The sequence below is a fragment of the Mustela lutreola genome, chromosome 1 (genome assembly GCF_030435805.1).
Source record: "Mustela lutreola isolate mMusLut2 chromosome 1, mMusLut2.pri, whole genome shotgun sequence".
NCBI lineage: Eukaryota > Metazoa > Chordata > Mammalia > Carnivora > Mustelidae > Mustela > Mustela lutreola.
In genome coordinates, this window is record NC_081290.1 from 269666460 (window position 1) to 269689241 (window position 22782).

The 22782-nt window shown below is 40.8% G+C and overlaps 1 protein-coding gene across 1 annotated transcript in view; it reads left to right on the top strand.

Annotated features, from left to right (window-relative positions):
- HSD17B12 (hydroxysteroid 17-beta dehydrogenase 12) overlaps window positions 1-22782 on the top strand; it is a 161110-nt gene that overhangs the window by 104695 nt on the left and 33633 nt on the right. The window contains exons 5-6 of the mRNA XM_059140306.1: window positions 12748-12812; window positions 13655-13699. Coding sequence (XP_058996289.1) covers window positions 12748-12812; window positions 13655-13699 — 110 coding nt within the window. The remainder of the gene's footprint in view (window positions 1-12747; window positions 12813-13654; window positions 13700-22782) is intronic.

Genomic DNA, 22782 nt, shown 5'->3' on the forward strand with positions numbered 1-22782 from the left:
GTGTGTAATTTGAACTTCTAGTAGCCACGTTTTTCAAAATAAATAATAACATAATTTTAATAATGTATTTTATTTTAACCTGCTGTATCTAAAATATCACTTTAGCATGTAATCCATATAAAATTATTATTATTTTTAAATTTGCATTATAGAGGTCCTGGAAGGAGAAGCATATAAAAATTTATTAAAATACTTTGCATTCATTTTCTCATACTAAGTCTTCTAATCTCATGTGTATTGTACGCTGACAGCATATCTCAATTAAGATTGGCCACATTTTAAGTGTTTAGTAGCCATATGTGCCCGGTGAGGGACATCTTTGCTCTAGGTCATATGGGCTGTCTTCTCATTCTCAATTTGTGTAGGAGAACCGTAATTTCTACATTTTTCTTATGCTTTAACCTGGTTTTCGGCCAGGAGCAGTTTTGCACTGTCTGGTCATGTCCAGAGACATTTCTAGCTGTCACTAATTGAGGGAGGAGGTGGGAGAAGTTTTGTTGGCCCCGAGTGGGTAAAGATCAGAGGTGCTGTTAAACACCCTGCAATGTATGGGGCAGACCCCACCCCCCAGCAAAGCCTCAGCCTGAAATCTCAATAGTGGTGAAGTTGAGAGACCCTGCATTCAAGTTTTACTATAATCAAACTGTTCTGATTGAATACTGATATTCTCTCTCTCTCTCTCTCTCTCTCTCACACACACACACACACACACACAACTTTGTTTTAAATTTCTGTTTGGTGACAAATCAATAATAAAAATAATTGTAGGGAGGCCTGGGTGGCTCAGTTGTTAAGTGTCTGCCTTCGGCTTGGGTCCTGATCCCAAGGCCCTGGGATCTAACCCTACATTGAGCTCTCTGCTCAGTCGAGAGCCTGTTTCTCCCGCTCCCTCTGCTGCTCCCCCTGCTTGTGCTTGCTCTCTCTCTCTCTCTCTCACTGTCTCTTTCTCCATGTCAAATAAATAAATAAATAAAATCTTTTTTAAAAAATTGTATCTAATGTTTATATGATCCTTTTGAGTCTGTAGTTCTGTTTTCACATACGTTGCCTTATTAACTGGCTGTATGCTTACTTCTCTTCCTACTCTACCACAACTGTCTTCTTACTCATAAGGCGTACATAATTATTGACAATTATTAGCAGATACACTTATATTGCATCATAATTTTAATTTGTTAAGGTTTTTGAGAGATCTATTAAAGACACCTTAAATGTAAATATAAACACATTTATGAGCTTTGTTTTATCACCAGGCCATATTTGAACTCTAATCTTACAGTTCCTTCTCTATTCTGGACATAACACTATAGAACTCATCTGGGAGAGTGTGTCTAATATCTTTTTCTTAGGATTCCCTGGGTATATAGCTCCTCCACCTCCTCCCCCCCCCAGCCAGATCCCACATCCCTCCATCTCTGTCTTGTAAGGGGGAAATAATATTTCCATTTAATGCCAGTCTCACTTTTCTAACATTTTCTAAAATAGTAAACACGTAGATTGATTCCTAGTAAGACCTTGCAATCTATATGAAGGCATAGGAAGTTTTTTTTTCTACTGAGTATTAATGAAACCAGTAATGATAAAAGGAAAACTAAGTCACCAAGCCGTACTCTATTTGAATAACATTAACCACCGAAGTATATAGTCAGTGCTTAATAAAATGAGTATTGTCCGAATTACAAAGGAAAATGCTAAAGCCCTTTGTCATGAAAGAAACGTCAAGTTTTCAGTAAGATAAATGGAGAGAAAATGGCTATGCACTGTCTGAATTTATACAGAAAGGTCACAGGAACTTGATAAGACCATAAATGCTAAAGGTGGAGAAGTTGGATTCTTGACTCTGTTAGTAAAATAAGTAAGCATCTGCTGTCTTCTTTCAGGCAAATGCCAAGAAACAGATTTGAGAAAGCTTAGAAAACTTGAACTATTTAGAGAAAATGACATCAATACTGCTTTGAGTAAGCAAACAATAGGTTAACAAAATGCGATTGCTATAATGTTGACTTGATTCCTCCGGAGAGAGTCTCCTGGGTGCTCCAAATGCGTTTGGAGGACTTGGCACAATACATTGCAGGAGGCGTAGTTTATCCAAGGCCAAAAGAGTAGCCTTGGATTTGAAGTATGCCACAAACAGTACTTTGTCAAGTTCCCCTAGTATGACTTTTTTAACCTTTAAAAAGTGACATTCTTTATTCTAGAAGAAAAATAAAAAGGTCCTCTTGGAAAAAATAGTTATTTAGTTTGTGATTCATTAAAAAAAAAAATCAATTATTGCTTTATTCAAACTCTTCATGCATCCTAGACCCAGATTTTCCACAGGGAATGGATAAAGCATACTGTCGTGCTTGTGTCTGTTGCAAAATCAAGAGGATCCGTTGATACGGGCTGATGTGATGCTGGGCTGCCTTTACCGTATTCAGAACTGTCTGTTACCTAGTGACTTTTTTCTATCCGAACACAGTGCCATAATTTTATTAAGAGGCATCATTTTTTAAAAAGATTTTTATTTATTTGAGAGAGAGATAAGTAGGGAGCATGGCAGGGTGGGGGGTAGGGCAGAGGAAGAGGGACAAGCCACCTCCCCGCTGAGCAGGGAGCTGGACATGGGGCTCCATCCCAAGGATTCCAGGATCATGACCTGAGCCCAAGGCAGACATTTAACTGACTAAGCCACCCAGGTGCCCAAAGAGGCATCATTTTAATAGTATAGTATTAACAAAAGTTTAGACATAGTATAGATAATAACAATAGTATAGATAATAAAATAGTATAGATCTAACATAGTATAGATAATAAGAGTCAGTTCATTGTAAAAAAATGATTGATTATAAAAGCTGGACTAGAACTTACTATTCTCTTTCTTCCGATACCCTTTGTAATTGAATACTTGCTCCACTTACATATTTGATAGATTATTTTTTATTAGTGTCCTTCCTTTTTCTTTGGTTAAATGCAATTTTTTTTTTTTTTTAACATTTAGAATACAGAGATCTCTTCCTTATAGTTCAGTCCCCAGCATATCAAAGGAAGAGGTATAGGTGTAGGCTGAGGAGACAGAGCCAAGGGGGTGGAGGAACCGGGTTGAGGAAGACTCTCCTGGGCTTTCTGGAAAGGAAGGAAATTGTTAGGAGTGATGCAGCTTCCTGGTCCCAGCTGATGAAGAAGTTACAGGTAGAAGAGTCTTGCTTCTTCAGCGGACTTAGAAATTTATAAAGCTGCTTGTTACCTCCTTGCTTTCCTCAGGAACTTTACTAATTAGAAATTAGCTCGCATGGTCACCTGGTTGGGTGGCTCAGTCCACTGAGGGTCTGACTCTTGATTCTGGCTCAGGTCATGATCCTCAGGATTATGAGATCAAGCCTCAGAGTCTGCTTAAGATTCTCTCTCTCTCTTTAGCTCTGCCCCACAACCCCCACTCCCGGCTCTCACATGCTTTCTCTCTATATATCTTTTTAAAAAAAAAAAAAAAAAAGAAAAAGAAAGCTTTACGTTTGCTTTTTAAATGTCTGTGAAGCAGGCTCCTGGGTGTTTCATTTGGTTAAATGTCTCCCTTCAGCTCAGGTCATGATCCTGGGGTCCTGGGATTGAGCCCTGCATTGGGCACCCTGCTCAGCAAGGAGTCTGCTTCTCTCTCTCCCTCTGGTCCTCCCCCCTGCTTGTGCTCTCACTCTCTGTCTCTCAAATGAATAGATAAAATATCTTAAAAAAAAAAAAAAAAAAAAAGATAAAATGTCTCAGAAAGGGCCAGTGACATCTTCATTTACATCTTACTGGGATTATTACATTCGGTTTATTACTGGTTTACTTGCTGAATCAGTCCTGTGGAGGAAATGACTATTGTAGTTGGTGAAAGATGTGGAAAAATCATTTTGAAATGGAAAAGGAGAAACTTGCAGAGGAAACTGTCATGGTAAGTTGGTGGTCAGTGGGGTGCAGAGAAAGGGAGAAAGAATAGAAGGACAAAATAAAGTTAGTTGAGAGAGCACCAAAGATAAATTTTTTGTGTTTAGAAATACGACCCACCTTTCCTCCTACCACTGCGCCCATATAGCTCAGGTATAAAATGGCTCAGGCTCAATGTTAGGTGAGGTCTGCAGAAAAGGCTCGCAGGAGTGTGATGGGATGATAGTTTGCAGACAGGGTGGAACTTCTTATACCAGGATATGATTCTTGTGCCCTCTAGGGGTTTAAGACACATCCGAAACATCCCTTTTGTAATACAATCAAATTTTGTCCCTAACCACCTAGAGTTAGTATGGACTCCACAAGTTCAAGGGCACAGTCCCCAATAAGAGTGCCCCTACCTATTTTAGACACCTACAGCAAGTTCAGCAGTCCCTAGGCCACCTGTACTTCTGATCAGCTGGCTACCGATTTGGGGGTTCCCATGGCTCCTTCAGGTTTGATAATTTGCTAGAACAACTTCTAGAACTTGGGAAAGCACTATACTCACAGTTTAACTATGAGGGATAGGAATTAATATTAGCTAAATATAGAGACACACAGGACAAGTTCTGAAAGAGTTCTGAACTCTGTGCTTGGTGGAGTTAGGATACATCACCCTCCCTGCACACTGATTGATGTTCACCAACCAAGAAACTCAAGAGTTTTTATTGGGGTTTCAATATGTAGACATGATTAATTGAATCACTGACTGTGATTGAACTTAGTTTCCAGTCCCCCTCCCTTTTCACAGGTTGGTCTGGCTCAATGCCTTAATCTTCTATTCACACAGTTGGTCTTTTGGGTGACCAAACCCCATCTTGATTCATCTCGTTAACATAAACTCAAGTGTGGTCCAGAGGCCCACTATGAATAACAAAGAAACCCCTGTCATCCTGGAAATTGCAAGGGTTTAGAACCACCCCAGGGATCCAAGACAAATACTTCACACCTTTTTTGTTTCCTATTTGTCAACAGATTTCTGTGCCAGTTCATTGAACAAGTAAAATTCCAGAGATACAATAGTAAATAAAGCTGATACTATTTGTTTTCATGGAAGACAGCTTCTGAAGAAGCATTTGGGAATGTTTTGCAAATACCGAAAGACTGTTACTGAGGAAGTGGAGAGTGTCAGAGATGGTTTCTGGAAAGTATCATTTAAGTGGAGGCCTACAGGCTGATCAGCTCTGGGAGAAGAGATATGGGAAGGGTTCCCAGGCAGAAGAAAATCCTGAAGGCAAATGTGCTTGGCTGGTTGGAGGAACTGATGGAAGACCTGTAAATCTAGAGTGTGGACCATAAAAGGAGACAGTGGCCAGTCAGGAGACTGAGCAGGGCCAGATCATGAGAGGCTTAGAAAATCAGCTAATAAGTGCGGGCTTAATGGAAGGACAGTGTAGATACTGCCTACTTGTGCCTACTTCTAGCATCATACTAGAATTTTAGAGAGATTATTCTGACTTCCAAGTGAAAGTTGGCAAGAATTAATAAAAGGAGATCAATGAGCTTCTTTTAGCAACAAAACATAAGATGATGGTGGTAACTTCAGGATGTGGGTGATGGGAATAGTTAGAAGTAGATTGACTGCAGAGATGTTTAGGAAATAGAAACAGGACCAATGTCTACCGGGATGAGGGAGGGTCCTCATCAGTGCTTTTGTCTGATAGGAGTGACCAATAATGGTAGTAACAGTAGCCTCTGCTTGTTTTTCCCGTCATTATTGCCAACATCCTCAAGTACTTTTATATGTCAGCCTCCATGCTAATGAATCTCATGCAATCCTCAACAATACCATAAGGTAGGCGTCTCTGTTTTTGTGCCCATTTTATGGACAAGAAACAGACTTAGGGAGGTTAAAAACATTGTCCAGGATTTGCAAGTAGTAATTAGCTACTTGCAGGTTCTGACTTGAACAACTGTATGCTGTTTGCCAAAGACAAGAAATCCTGGATCAGGAGCAAATTCCCTAAAGAATATGATGATTTCATTTTGGGATATGTTAAACTTGAGAGAGTGGTGGAAAAATCCAAGTGGAGATTCAAGTAGACCTTTGGATCTCTGGTGATTGCACACTCCTTCATGTTGAATGAGATTGAAGCCTGGTGTCACCAAACATGGCAAATGGAATTGATACATGGATTTTATTTTTTTAAATTTTTTTTAGACTAGGAGACTCATCCGGAACATTGTAAGGCTAAGCATAGTGCCTTCTAGTTCCGTTAGTAGACGTGTTGGATGAAATTGGATTTCTAGAGTGAGATTAAGGGATAGAGTTCAAATGTATCTCCTTTCACTAGAAAAGCACTAATGGTACTAATTAAAACAGAACCTTTGATTTAAAACCGGGTAATTAGCTGTGATCTCAGAAATGCAAATAGAACCGTAATTCAAGAAATTGATGAATGTTCCTCCTGTTCACTAAGATTTAACTACCAAACTGTCATTCTTCTTTCCTGCTCTCTTCCAAGTTTATGGATGGCAGATCTTACCTAGTTTTGTAATGAGGATCACATAGCAATTTATAATTAAGCAGTGGAAACAAAATGTTCTGTTGTGTTGCTTTCTACTCAGTCTTAACTTTTCAATTTCTGATTAAAGGCACTGCAAATTTAAAGCCTTGTAAACTCTCTTTTATTTAGAAATTGCTACTCACAAGTGTATGAAAACTGTAAAGTTTGCAAAATGTTTTACATGGTGTTCCAAATATCATCTGTCAGAGTATGAACATGTGCTAGCTACAGCAATATGTTAAGTAAGGCAAAGAAGGAACACTTTGCAAACTCTCTCTAGGCTGTCAGGCTAGATCCACTTGAAAGAAAGGAGAGAGGAACAACTGGTCTACCCTTAATCAGTACGAGCAGTTGCTCTGGCTAAACTGTGGCCTGGAGCGGGCTTTCTGTCTCTGCACTGTGCCGCTGCTCACATCTGATGAAAGCAGGGACCTTGCCAGTCCTGCTGCATCCCAGCATCTAGGATAGTGTCGGCTACAGAGTAGGTCAATAACCACCTGTTGAAAAAATGACCACACAAAAATAACAACTCTCCTTCCTCCATTTACTGACATACTGATATGTTCCGGGCATGGATTAAAGATTTGATACATAGCATCTCATTTGCTTAAATTATTAGCCCTATTTTATATATAAGGACATTGAGAAAACTGAGGCTCATTGAGATAAATCACTTGCCTCTTGCAGGAGCTGGTTGTAGGAGAGTCAGGGCTGAAACCCGGGTCTGTTGGACTCCAAGATCCAGAACTTGTTAGTTCAAAAGCTTATGACAGGGACACCTGGGTGGCTCAGTGGGTTAAGCATCTGCCTTCAGCTCAGGTCATGATCTCAGGATCCTGGGATCAAGCCCCGCATCTGGCTCTCTGCTCAACAGGGAGCCTGCTTCCTCCTCTCTCTTTCTGCCTGCCTTTCTGCCTACTTGTGATCTCTCCCTCTCTCTCTGTCAAATAAATAAGTAAAATCTTAAAAAAAAAAAAAAAAAGAGTTTATGACAGGAGAGGTTCCCCCCTACTTTTAGCATATACACTATTCCTGAAGTCTACATGTAAAAAATTCAGTCTGTTTTGAAATATAACAACATAGTGCATTTTTCCCCCTAAACCATTTTATTAATGAACTGTAATAGGTTTTCCATTTGTCTAGTCTTTAGTTTGAGTGCTAGAACTGGGTTAGTATATATCACTATAAATGTGACGAAATTATCTTAACATTTGTATTTTGATATGATGAGCCGGAAATTCAGAATACTATGCATTATTTGTCATGTATTGGGAAGCCCAGCTATTAAGTGATGTACTTTTAAAGATTTTATTTATTTATTTGACAGACACAGATCACAAGTAGGCAGAGAGGCAGGCACAGAGAAAGGAGGAAGCAGGCTCCCTGCTGAGCAGAGAGCCCCAATTCGGGGCCTGATCCCAGGACCCTGGGATCATGACCTGAGCCGAAGGCAGAGGGTTTCACCCACTGAGCCACCCAGGCGCCCCAAGTGATGTACTTTTATGCCACCTTAATTTCTTAAGCCTCTGGTTAATCTGGAAAAAGCAGGTTAGAGGTGTTCTGTGGTGTGGTTGTTGCTTGTATCGGTTAGTATTGTGTTCAAGTGGATTTTTATTTTTTAGTAATTTATTGTTTGCCCTTCCCTCATGCCCAACCCAGACACCAAATATCTGATTTTCTAATGACATCATTGTCTCAAAAACAGCTGGTTTTGGTAAAGGGTTCTAAGTTCAATAAGGTCAGAAACAGCAGCAAGTGAATTTAGAAGAAACAAATCTTGTGAATGTTCTTTTTTTTTTTTAATATTTTATTTATTTATTTGACAGAGATCACAAGTAGGCAGAGAGGCAGGCAGAGAGAGAGGAAGGGAAGCAGACTCCCTGCTGAGCAGAGAGCCCAGTGTGGGACCCTGGGATGATGACCTGACCCGAAGGCAGATGCTCAACCCACTGGGCCACCCAGGTGCCCTGTGAATGTTCTTTTTAAGTAGGAGATGTGGAAATGGTTTTTAGCAGTAGTACGATACAGAATATTTATATAACATTTCAGAATTATTCTGGATTTTGAGTCTTTAGAATACAATACTTTATCAGTGTTGGTATTTTCAGAAGTTCTGCATGGGGGTTTAGGGGGAGGCTGTGGAGGGCACTGCTGAGCTCAGTGCATTTGACAGTTCTTCCCAGTGAGGGCCCCTCTGTTAGGATTGTTGCTTTGCCCGCCGCCTCCTTCTTTTTCCACTTACCTTGTCCTTATCCTTGGTCTGTCGTGACCTCTGCACTGTTTGCTTCATCTCTTCTGTTGGACTGTTCTTATCTTAGAACTCCAATGAGAAACTGATGGGAAACATTTTATATCTGCTCATGATCCTGTAGTCATTGTTGGAGTTCTGGTTGGAATTCTGAGATTACATAGACATCCTTTGTTTTCGGAAAGACTCGGTGTCTTTCACATAAGTGAAAGGTTTTTGCGGGTCACCAAATAAAAAATTTTAAATCTGTCTCTGGTATCTTACTTGAAGAATTAAAAAAATAAAATAAAAAATCCTCACTACTAAATAGATATTTAATGCCGATTTAAATGGGTGCCATTTAGAAGGGATCTTCAACCATCTAAATATTGTTGGAACAACTTGTGACATTATTTGGTTTGGTGAATTCTATAATGAATCTTGTAATATATAAAGATGCATTGCATGCACCCATTCGTAAGGAGACGACATTTTAATAGAAATATTTCCATCCTTCACTCCCACCCAAAGCCTGTTTTCTTCCTTTTCCAGTTCCCTGAAAGCTTTCTGTCTGCCATTTGGTTATTGCTGCCACCTTATGTCTCAAAATAAAATTGCAATGGGATTGGCTTTTTCGAAAGATTTGCACTAGCAAGCAATTTATGGAAATAGCTACTTGAGAGCAACAGTTGTTTTTTTCTGCACTCTGAAGTGATGGCCAAGGGTGGAGAGATTCTAGGTAGTGTATATTTCACTAGCAAAACAGGAAGGGATTTAAGAAGCCTTCTCCCTAGCATAGGACAAATTGCCTGTGTGACCTTGGCATGCACTTCTCCCTCATAAAACTGGGCTTAATGCTCTCAAAGATCTATTCCAGCTTTAATGTTTTGGGTTTTTTCTTCTTTCTGTGTGTAGTTTTGGATATAATAACATAGCCCTTATACATGATTCTGTTTATTTCTTTGGGCTAAAGTTCTCAGTGTTGAATGTGTTTTCCTTCAAAGAACTACGTTTAAGATTTTTTTTTTCTTTTTGACAGACAGAGATCACACGCAGGCAGAGAGGCAGGCAGAGAGAAGGGGGCGGGAAGCAGGCTCCCCGCTGAGCAGAGAGTCTGATGCGGGGTGTTCCCAGGACCCTAAGATCACAACCCAAGCAGAAGGCAGAGGCTTAACCCACTGAGCCACCCAGGAGCCCCTAGAACTTAGTTAAATAGATGTCTGCATTTTCATTGTGCAAGTAGGTAGTTTTGATAGCTCTCCTTTGCTTAATTAGAAACAGATCCATTGTTAGTACAGCCTTAATCAGAGTGGCATTTCCCTGCTTGCTTTGTTTTAGTGGGCTCTCTTGGCCCAACTTTGTACTTGCAGTGCATGTTAAGATGACAAAGTCAAGTGTGCTGGTTATAAAGTTCCCAGATTAAAAAAAAAAAAAAATCCAAGTCTGGATTTTAAAAGACTTATGATTACACTCTCCAGTTTTCTTCTGCATTTCAAAACAGAGTGTTAATATTTCCATTGGCTAGAAAGAAATCTGAAGACAAAATTTTCTAGATCCAGGAGAGGGAAGGCAGATGGGGTTGGCTACAGATGATGGAATTTTTCTTCAGTCCTGAAGAATATTACAATTTGGCAAAGCATCTCCTGGAGGAGTCTGTTATTTTAAACTGACTTTGTAACAAATATTTTGTTTATTTGTAACATTTTAACAAATACTTTAGTTGTTTCTCTTAGTCACTCTGAGTTATTCATCCTTTATAATTCTGTCCATGGGTAAAGCGAAGTCAAGGGACCATAATGCCTCACCTTTAACTAATTTAGCCTTAATTGTCAAAAGGTCTTTTATGGAATCCATTCCTTGAACTTCTGTTGGGTAGAGAACCTGCTGAATAAAATAAAAGTGGATTTGGACCTGCAGTTATCAATTATGTTTAGATATAATCCCTGCTCAAAGGGGCATGAATCATAATTAAGTACAGTTTGCTTTGCCATTGTCCTTTGTTTTCAGATTTTCAAATAAGCTTCAGTGATGTTGTTCAGTCCATCATGACCAGGTTAGGTTGTGCAAGTAAAATCCTGAGACTCACAACCTCAAGTGACTGGCTTACTGCTAAGTAGAGAACTCTTGCTGAGTTTTTTGAACTACCAATTTTGTTAGTCTATTGAAAAAGTTAGTGTTACTATTGTCAAGTTTATTTGGCACAGCTCCTTCTAAATTTTGCAGACTGATCATAGTTTCACTTTCTTTTTGTTACTGAAATCTTTCTTTTCTAAAACTTTAGTTTTATTAAACATCGCTACCAGATTTCTGTTTATTATCCAATTATTACTTTTTCTTTTTTTCTCTGAACTAAGTACTGGGTGAAGACATGGCGGCTTTAATGTAGTGGAAAGAACCTAGCCTCTGAAGTCAAATTTCGAAGTCCTAGTCTTCTTTATTCTATGACCTTTGGCAAGTTATTTAACTGCTATGAACTTTGGTTTCCTGCTATGTAGAAGGGAGATTATAATAGGAACTACCCAATAGGATTGTTATGGTGAGTCAATGTAGATAAGGTTATCCATTTCATTATTAGAAATTCCAGGATATTTTATGTATTTTCTTGATTCCTGCAAACGGATCCTTATTTTGAGTTTGTCTTTCTGGAACTATGGAAAACCATAGAGTATCTGAGTATTAATCATATCTCTAAATAAATTTAGATAAACAAAGTATATAAATTTTTTCTTGGCTTCTCGATTGTCTTGTAGTTCCAGGCTTAGGGGAGGTGGCTGAGGAGGGAAGATACAGAAAGACTAAAACATAGTGTTTCAGGGTTTATGATCTGGTGGGGATGGATGCTTCATTGGAGACATTTAGCCTTGCCCACTCTCTTGGCCTCCATGACAAAGCCTTCCCTCACTTCCTCATTAAGTTCAGACACCCATGGCACTCTGTATTTTGCAATGAAATAATTGTTTAATTCTTTTTCTTCAGTGCCTTTCTCTTTCTACAACATAGTATATTCCATGATACCAACAAACTGCCTTTTTTTTCCTGGTGTTTCTTAGTTCCTAGTGCATGTCTTGTACACTGGTGTATGGCAAATATTTCTTTTTTTTTTTTTTTTTAAAGATTTTATTTATTTATCGGGGTGGGGAGATAAATAAATACTCAGGCAGACTGAGTGGCAGGCAGAGGCAGAGGGAGAAGCAGGCTCCCTGCCTGCCGAGCAAGGAGCCCGATGTGGGACTCGATCCCAGGACGCTGGGATCACGACCTGAGCCGAAGGCAGCTGCTTAACCAACTGAGCCACCCAGGCGTCCCATGGCAAATATTTCTTGAATGATTAAACAAGCTTTTGTGTTAGAGATGAAGGAACTGAGATGCCTCTCAGATATGACTTATCCCAAGTCACAGGCTTTCCATTTCTAGTAGAACTCGGATGTCTGGTCCCCTATGCTGTAGTGCTCTTCGCTCTTTCTACTACATTATGAACGTGTGTCTAGGGGCGCCTGGGGGGCTCAGTGGGTTGAGCCGCTGCCTTTGGCTCAGGTCATGATCTCAGGGTCCTGGGATCGAGTCCCACATCGGGCTCTTTGCTCAGCAGGGAGCCTGCTTCCTCCTCTCTCTCTCTCTCTCTGCCTGCCTCTCTGTCTACTTGTGATCTCTCTCTGTCAAATAAATAAATAAAATCTTAAAAAAAAATGTGTGTCTAGAGGGGAGATAAACAATACTTACAGGTAACTTACAATAATACATACAAACAATACTTACAAATAAACAATACTCACAGAACAGAATGTACACACACTCCAAGGGGTTATGGAAATTGAAGCAAATAAAAAGTCCCTTTGTCAGGGGATGGATGGAAGGTACAGGAAGGCTTAATGAAGGAGAAGACATTTGAACTAGACATACACTGATAGATTTCAGATGGAAATGTGTGGGAAAGTTCACTCCAGCCATACACAGTGTTTCATGCCTCTGTATGTGTCATTTTAGTCTTGATATTATTAATCTCATTATTTTAATAAATCTGTAAAATAAAGTGTATGTCAGCCAGCTAACGATCTTGTTTAATTTCAGTGAACAATGTGGGAATGTCATATGAGTATCCTGAATACTTTTTGGATGTTCCTGACTTGGACAACGTAAGTCTGTTTCTGTATAGTACGATAACAAAAAGAATGCATGCGAGAATTGGCAAGGCAGTGTGGTATAATGATTCACACTGTGAGCGCCGGAGTCCAGCTGCCTGAGGTTCACATTCTTGCTCTTCTGCTTGTTCCCGAAGTTTACCCTGGGTATGATCCCAACCATGCTTAGGGTCCATTTCCATATCTATGAAGGAGGCAACTTCATAGGGCTGTTAGAAGGACTGAATGAGAAAATGTTTGTAACCTCATTAGTATAATGCCAGGTTTGATAATAACTCATTATATTATTCTTATTTATATTTTTTATGATATCAATATAGCTTTGCTTTAAGTATCAGGATTCTAAACACCAATTTAGATATCATAAATCTGATGACATATAACAATATGGTTGATTCAAGTAAACCTACCAAAATGAAAGCTGTATTCTTGAGGCATGCATAGTTCTTTATAAAAATTCGAAAAGCAAGTCATTGAAAGAATATGTGAATTTTAAAAAACTGTTGAGGATCTCAGATTCAATAATTTTTCCTTTTGATATTAGCAGAAGGAAAATAGCACATTTATTTTAGATTTAGTATCTTATGCTTCCAGATTTTACTTACTACATCTACCTTGAATTTTGCTTATTAACATGAGTTGCTGCTTTTGGTAGAAAAGTACTATAACATCAAAAGTAAATAAAATTTGCTTTTCTACCCCAACTCCTGTCATTTTCCAGTTCTCTATCTAGGGAAACATTCAGTGGTTCTCTAGATCACTTGCATATACATATAAAATATGGTTATTTTACATGATGATATGTGTATAAAATTATCAATATTTTCTTTTTTCAGACCATCAAGAAACTGATAAGTATTAATGTTCTTTCTGTTTGTAAGGTAAGTAGCTTCTTTATAAATATGTCTTCCTTTTTTGGTTTTGTTCTGTTTAAAAACACATGATCAGTTCGTGCACTTCAGCCAGCTTCTGTTTCCATATGAGTATGTATTCTAGATGAAGGTGGTTATTTCCTTTTGTCTTTGGGAAGTAGAGAGAACTGAAAACCAAATAAGTGTGTAATTTTGCCTTTTAACAACTGAACCTATACAAACAGTGTGGCAGGTCCTGGGGCTACATGAACAACCTAGGCCGAAGATTGATTTTTACAAAGTTTTCCTCTACACATGGTCCTTCACTGATAAATTATTTCCATTTCGCATCCCCCATGACCCTGTAAGTGGATGAATTAAATGTTGTGGTGAAAGCATTGTGCAGTAGTATGGGGCTATACAGTAATGAGTGGTTTTTATTAGCCACGCGTAAACATCATTCTGATCAATTTTAGAATATAAGTCAGGTTCAGTGGGGTTGACTGTGGAGCCGATGACCAAGAAAGAATTCTGGTGATGTCTTTGGTGCAAAATAGTGGTTTATTTAAACATGGAGACAGGGCCCGTGGGCAGAAAGAGCAGCTGCCTTGAGGTTGTGAGGGGTGTCTGATTTTATATATATATTATATGGAGGAGGTAAGGAAAAAGGGAGGTTTCAAAAGAACTTTTATATGCTAAAGAGACCTATAAGATACCGGACACCAGAGGCCTTGCATTGTCAAGGGTTTCCCTCTAGTAAGGCATTAACCTCAAGATAGTTGGGAGAGGGCACCTGGGTGGCTCAGTGGGTTGAAGCCTCTGCCTTTAGCCCAGGTCATGATCCGAGCATCCTGGGATGGAGTCCCACATCGGGCTCTCTGCTCAGCAGGGAGCCTGCTTCCCCCTCTCTCTCTGCCTGCCTCTCTGCCTACTTGTAATCTCTATCAAATAAATTTAAAAAATTAATTAATTAAAAATTAAAAAATTAAAAAAAAAAAGGTAGTTGGGAGACTCCTGGAAGAGTGTCCCATGTGTTTTACCCAGGAGTGAGGGGTGGGGGAAAGGTTGCAGGGTGTCCGCTTCTGCTTTGTCCTCAGCTTGCCTTCTGCTCCCTCATCAATTCTGGTTTCTAGTTGGTAGACACATTGCTTGTATGTGCTGACAGAAGATGCCACAGCTAATGACGTGCTAAAAGGAAGATTAGGCAGCAAATCTGAGCACCTGAGCACCACTTTTCCTTATGTGTTAGCAGTCACTCAGAGTAAGGCACCATACCTTGGTTATACATCCTAGCCCAGCAGCAAATATTGCCCGAGGCAGAATTTCCATAGGCAACGTCAAATACGTCAAATTTGAACCTACGGGAGTCCCCCCTTATCCACAGGGGATGCGCTCTGAGATTTCCCATAGATGCCTGAAACCACAGATACTACCAAGCCCTATGCATACTATGTGTTTTCCTATACCCGTGATGAAGTTTAATTTATAAATTAGGCTCAGTAAGAGATTAACAATAATAAAATAGAACAATTACAACAATATATTGTAATAAAGTTTATGGGAATGTGGGCTCTCTCTTTCTCAAAACATCTGATTGTATGTACTTGTTCGTGTTCGTGCACTGTTCTTGTGGTGATGGGAAATGATAAAATGCCTATGTGATGAGACCAAACAAGGAGAGGGACACAGGTGCTGTGCCGCTGCCGCTGACCTTATGATACAGGTCTGAAGGAGGATCCTCTTGACTGTGGGTAACTTGAAACCTTGGGAAGTGAAACCCCAGATAGTGAAGCCCTTGTACTGACAGAAAAGCCACATCCATTTTCAGTAACTCTTAAATGCTCTATTTAAGGAAATGAAAAAATATTGACCTCAAAACTATTAGAATTAATCAGGTAAGTAGAAATAAGAACTTAATTAACTGATTTTCACTTGATGGCACGGTCTTGATCATTTCCTCTATTGTGAATGTCTAAAGAAAAATTCTCCTTGTGTCTTCAAGTCCTGAGAAATCATATCTAGTACATGCTTAATTTCAAGTGTGGGGACCCAAAAATCTTATGCCTTGTCCAACTTTTCAGGTAAGGCTGTGCTTAGTTCATTCAGTTTTATGTGGTTTTGTACAGTTTTAGCACTATGTTGTTTCACATAAACCGGCCACTGGAACGAAAGCTTCATTGTGACTGTCTGCATACCATGTGGCATTTTATAGCTTGCTACTGAGAGGCCCCTTATCTGAATTATTTTGTAACATGACTGATAATTTTTTAAAAGAAATAATCACAGTATCTTTACTACTGTTGTTTTTAACTGGGGTTTTTTTTTACTTAACATGAGATTTAGTTTAAGTGAGATAAACTGCTAACAAACGGATCCTTGATTATTTGGAACAAGACCCACACACAAAATGGAAGCTTTTAAAACGGGGTTTGTATGAATATATACATATAGTTTAAAAGGTATTTCCCTTGGCACACCTGTATAAATGTTAACATTCCTCAATAATCTGTGTGAGGTTTTAAGTTAATTAAATAACTCTACAATTTACTAGTTGTATGACCTTGAACAAATTACTTGCCCTCTGTGCTTCAGTTTTTCATCTGTAAATTGAGGGTGTTAATCTCTTTACCTCACAGAGGTGTTTTGGGAATTGAGCAAGGTAGTATGTGCAAATCACTTAGAAGAGGACTCAGATCATAGTAAGGGCCCTGAAGAATGTTACTATTGAAGAGTTTTAGTAAAAGTGTGAGTTTATTTTTTAGCAAGCAAAGTTTTTTGATCAAAATGAACATTCTGGTCTATAATTTGTATGTTTTATGGTTTTGAAATGACTGATGTGTACTATTGTTTTGATAATCTTTTCTAGGTACATCTGGCCAAATGCCTAAAAATAATGAGTGTTAAAACTATGTACATGTATTTCATAATATGTTTTAATGAGTTAATGATGAAAACTATGTTTAAGTGTTTAAATTTGATTTTATAGAACTGTTGATATTAGCTACAGATTTAGTCTTCTGATACATTTATCTCCTCTGATAAATTTAACTCCTCTGTGAGGTAAGCTGTGTAAAGTTTTACTCTCGATATGTTAGAATTTATTTTCTCCTGTAATGTCCTGCTTGTCAATACTTACATGTTTGTATTCCTTCATAATATAAAATGCTGACCTCCTCCGTCTCCCAGAACATGTGTTTTTGGCTGACAGTCTACAGAATACTAATGATAAAAGGCCAGGGCCTTGACCTTGACCTACGAGAACCAGTCAGCTTGCTGTACTCCACAGCTGCACACAGCATCCTCCAGGAAGCATATGAGCACAGAGCAGGGTGTGCTGTTGGTGATCACCTCATGTCCCTGCTTTGAAGATGAGTCATGTAAGGGGGGGAGCATTGCGGATAAAGCAGTACAGATCCAACAGGTTTTTGACAATAATGAGATAAGAATGAGGTACCGGTCTTAAGATCTCGGCAGATCACAAAATGCTTCTCCCAATACTTCATTCTTCCTCTTCCACTTTCTCTTTTCATGTTGGCGTATTTATTGGTTCCCATGAAATGAGTTGGGGGGATGCACGCTGACTTATTAAACATGTCCTATCATATCAACTGTGAACCGTATGGGTGGCAAGTGTTACCACCAGAGGAGCTCGATATATGGGCTTCACATTTTTGTATGGAAGCCTGATTTTTACAAGTCAAGTCCCATTTACAAAGCACTAAGGGAGTTTATTATTTAAAGACTTCTACGTCAAGCTGGATAATCATCCTTTATCTTTAGTGTAAACACGAATATTCCTTTACCTGTGTTATGTGTACTTTTGGTGGAAAAACAGTTCAAAACTCTTGCTTGATTCGTTGTGGAGCTAAGACCATCTGCAGGACAGCCACATGGTCTTTGTTGGGCTATAGACAGGATCCGTGTGGTTGGCATCTTGGCCTCACAGTTGACTAGGGCGTGTTCAGGGGTGAGAATGTTTGACTCAAGCAGCGGGAGGCGAGGGTTGTACAGTGGTTAACCAACCAGCGGTCAGAAAGGTGAGTGAGGACACAAGTGTGTAAGAGCTTGGGTGCTGGGCTCGAGAGGATGGAGAGAACCATAGGAAGCCTTAGAGCAGAGATAAGGTGTGATCTGATGTACATTTAGAAAGGCGGGTCTAGTGGCAGAGGGACATGGCATTGTGTTTTATGGTCTCTCTGTTTATTTTCATTGTACTGAAAAAAGGGCATTCACCTTGATGTGGTTTTCTGTGCAAGGCTCCCAGGTTTAGTGTCCTTCGGTGCTGCTGTGATGTCCCCTCTGGTGTATTTTGATGAATTGTGCTTCAGTTGACTGTGTTATGTTGCCGCGGCCAGGGCTCCATTTTCTATAGAGATATAACTTCTGTTGAGAACCCTGGGGTAACTTAAAAGAAGATGAAAATTGGTCTGGCTCTAGAATCTTAGAAGATTTTATGGCGACTGGACATCAAGAGAGCTAGGGCATGGGTGTCTGCTGCCTAATGTCATAACACAAGTATTGAAAATGGGTTTAGACAAGAAAGAAAACAGCCTCTTCTCATCATCAATGCTGGCCCAAGTTTTATCTCCTCACCAAACCATACAGTAGGGCCGGCTGGCCGAGAAGCATGCCTAGAAAGATCAGAGAGATTAGTGCCCCCTTGTAACCTTGGGCTTCTTCCCCCAATCTGGAGATGGTTGATGGGGAAGGCCCCAGCATCTTGTTGGTGGTCCTGTGCCATTTGATGAGCACTGAATGACCTGGATCCCTCAGATCCAGGGTTATGGCTTGGTCCATGTGCTCCTGTGTTAGGAGGTCAGAGGATTATAAAAAGTCACGTAAGTTCTACATTCCTCCAGAGGAATCATCAAAGTGAAATATCCTGACCAGAGAAATGAGTCCTCACCAGAGGAAGTGGTGGTGAGTGTTCCAAAAGAATATGGGGGAAGAAATAGTAATCCGAATAGTTTTGACATATCAATTAACCTTGATATGTTATCATAGAGTGCAGCTCGGCTCTCCCAGGCCATTGTCTGAGCCCCGCTTAATGAGACTTTCCCTTAACAGACATAAAGCTGCAGGTCAGAGTAGCCCCAGGGGTATTTAAAAGCCTTGTTGCTTGCCTTACAGTTTTGCTCTCAGATCCTTCAGGGGTGGATTTCGTCTTGTTCTTGTGCTCTGCTGAGCAGTTAAGTGCCAAGCTGGAGAGAGGGGTGGTGTAGAAGTTCTCTGTAGTTGACCCATATGGGAGGTGGAATCAGCCTTCACACTAGAAGAGAGGTCCTACTAGCCAGGGCTTTATTTCTTTATGATTTCAGATGCTCCATGACTGAAATCTAACGTAAGTCTTTTTCTCCTCAAGAACAGTGACCTTCAGACAAGATATGGTGGCGTTTAGAGATAATTAAGCCTCCAAATATTGACCCAGACTCTTCTAAAATAGCTGCGGTTTTATGCCTGGAGGGCTTGCTGTCTCAGAATACTGAGAGTTGGCAAAGGAGATTGTTGTACGACTGTTGATGACTATGGCAGAAATCGTGGGCAACGGAAGAAGTCCCACAATACCAGAGGCAGCTAAATACAGGTCTGGTTTCCAACAGGCAGGACACCGAGCTCCACACCACTTCAAAGACAAGTTCTAAAACTGATCTTGCTTGCATTGTTTGTTTCGGATTTGAGGTTGCTCGTTTAAACATCTGCCAAATTCAGAATTGCCTTCCTTCTCTAGGCCTAATGGTTCTTAGATTCCTTTAATGACTGTTTTAGGACCTCAAGATACTATAGACGCTTCACTCCTTTTCAGATAAATACTACCCAAGCAATACCACCCAAACCACCTATAGTTCTTACCTAGGGCTGGGAAACCTGTTCCCTCTGATGGTCCTGGATCCTGAAGCTGCTACTGGCTTAGGGGGAGAAGGTGGATGCTTGGTAGTGGCCCTGCCTGTGCCTGAATTCCTCAGGAAACCTGCAGGCTCCCGTTCTGATAAATGGGGAGAGCCTTCCAGCCTTCTTCATTACGTCTCTCAGAGCAGGGAAGGAAGCAGGTGGGGCTGTGACCCAAGGTAAAAATTTATTAACCTCCAATTACACTGAAGTACACTGAGTTTTGTTTGTTTTATTTGGGACTGGGGAGGAGTCTTAAACAGGGGATCAGCATTTAGTTTTTCCTTCATCAGATGTGCAACCGAAGTGGGGGCTTGAAACCATGTCTTGTTAGGAGTGGCTGAAAAAACTAGATGTATTTAGCATGGAGAGAGGAAGCATGACATCACACCCAGACACATAGATGCACACACCCCTAATCAAGGCCAGTCAGTTCTACCTCCTTAGTATTTTGGAAGTCAGCTCACTTCTTTTCATCCCCCATGATTCTTTCCAAATTTGAAGACCTAAACTTCTCAGTGGGAACTGCTGGAACAGCCTAACCAGCCTTTTTTTTTTTTTTTTTAAAGATTTTATTTATTTATTTGACAGAGAGAGATCACAAGTAGACAGAGAGGCAGGCAGAGAGAGAAAGAGAGGAGGAAGCAGGCCCCCTCCTGAGCAGAGAGCCCGATGCGGGGCTCGATCCCAGGACCCTGAGATCATGACCTGAGCCGAAGGCAGCGGCTTAATCCACTGAGCCACCCAGGCGCCCCACCTAACCAGCGTTTTTACACCAACTTGTCTCCCTCCAGTGCAGTCTCTGTCCCCCAACCAAAGTGATCTTTTACATGTCATATCTCACTTTCCCGGGAGATCCTTTAAGGACTTCTTGCCCTCAAGTCCTCTCTCCTTCATATGACCTCTAAGGAAGGAGCTACCTGACAGGGCTGCTGCCCACCCGTCCAGATCTCCCCTTGGCTCTGTGCCCCGCTACTTCTCTGCATCCAGGTCATGGCACCTTCACTCTCTTGAACCTTGTGCCCCCTCGGGCAGTGCCCTCTCTGGAAGCTCCCTTGTCTCCCACTTCATTCATGCCACTCCTCTTTCTGTTCTCAACTGATAGTCTTCTGTCCTTGGGGGCCGGTGGGGAGCCTTCCAGAGTCGCCCTGGTCTCTCAGCCCTGGAGTTTCGTCACACACAGCACGGCTTTCCTTCACTCGGCATTTCATGTTCGGTTTAGTGCCTGTCTCCAGACTGTAAGCCCCTTGAGTGCTGGTACCGTGTTCTTTTTGTTCTCTGCCATTCCCTAGCCCTGGGCCTCACCTATGGCAGGCATACGACACATGATTTTGTTTTTGATTTATTTTGTTTTTATATTTTTAAAATTTATTTGCAAGAAACAGAGATGGGGGGGGGTTGGGGGGGAGCAGGCTCCCCTCAGAGCAGGAAGCCCAATGCGGGGCTGTATCCCAGGACCCCAGGATCACCACCTGAGCTGAAGGCAGATGCTTAACCAACTGAGCCACCTAGGTACCCCCAACAAATGCTTTTGAATAAATAAATGAATGAATTAAAAAAAAAACAAAACCTGTGGGGCGCCTGGGTGGCTTAGTGGGTTAAGCCTCTGCCTTTGGCTCAGGTCATGATCCTAGGGTCCTGGGATCAAGCCCCACATCGGGCTCTTTGCTCAGCAGGGAGCCTGCTTCCCTCTCTCTCTCTGTGCCTGCCTCTCTGCCTACTTGTGATCTCTGTCTGTCAAATAAATAAATAAATAAATAAATAATCTTTTTAAAAAAAGATTAAAAAAACCCCTGAGAATCCTCTTTCTTTGGGAATAAGGAACCCACTTATTGTATGTGGTCCTAAAAGGCTGAGCTTAGGCCCATTGTTGGTATTTACACTCAAGGAAATTGTGAGAACTTTGTAATCTTTGGATCGGCCAGAAATGGGATGGGCCAAAGGTGAGTTCCCTTTCTGATTCTAGGCCAGAGTTTGCAAACCCAGAGTCTGGGTTGCGTGCACGCTATCAACATATCTCAGTTGGTTCAGGCAGTGTTTCCAGAAGTGGGACGTCCCACACTCAACGTCTAACTTCTCCTGGGGAAGATCTGAAAATGAGGGAACGCAGACCTGAACTGCTACATGCCAGGAAGGGGCAGGTGGGGCCACGGAGTCGTGAGGCCCTCCCTTTCCAGCTCACCACAGTCCCCACTAACCCCTGCTGTCTGGCACGCTGTGCTCCTTTATGTCACCTGCCCGGGCCTGTCAGGCGTGTGGGTTTGCAGTCCCCTGTGCATTAAATGTCGGCCCTTCCATGTACTCAAACTGCATAACTGCTTGATGAGTTGAAAGGTTAGAATGGTTTTAACCCAATCAGTCTCTCCTCTCCCTATTATTATCTGAAATCAAAGCACTTGGAGTGCTTTGCGTGATTTCGAGAAGCTATTTTTTTCCTACTCCCACTGCTGTGTGTTCATCGTATGTGGCTCAGCCAGAAGTGTGAATGCTATGCCTGACCCGTGGCGTAGGTAATAAAGGTTTGGATGGATGAAAAGCCCAGGAGAAGCATTGGTTGCCTTTTTCTTGCCGGCTTTTGCCTTTGGCATGTGACACGGTACCAGTAGAGGGAGCCCTCCAATAATCTGGAAATCCATGAGAAGAATCTCTGTTCATCCCTCTGATCGTATTTAATTTAGAGATTATGCTAAGAATGCATTCCTCCACGCTGCCCCAAGAATTTAAGTTAAGGGCACTGGGAAGTTAATAAATTGTGGGAAAGGAGAGTATGACCATCAGCCCTCACGCCCACCTGGGACTTTTTAGATGAAGACATTCCAAGTTAGTCTCTAGAGTCTTTTTTAATCCTTTTTGAAAGCCGCTATCATTATGCTCCTAAAAATTTCCAAATAATTGGGTACATTTAGCCCTTAGGGTGTCATAGTAACAGGGCTTCCTCAGGCATAACCACAAAATGATGGGTTTGCCAGACGGCCTGACAACCACTCTTTGCATAGCTTTCATCTGTGAAAAACGAGTGCTTGGAGATTGGTTCTAAAGTTCTTCCCAGCTCAAAGCAAAGCTAATTTATAATGCCTTATATATGGATGAAAATGTAAAAATATCTTTGAAAACTTTAGAAATTATTTCCCCTCCTAAAATCTCCACCCTTATATATGGGTGAAAATGTAAGAATCTCTTTGAGAACTTCAGAAATTATTTTCTCCTCCTAAAATCTCTTTTGAGAA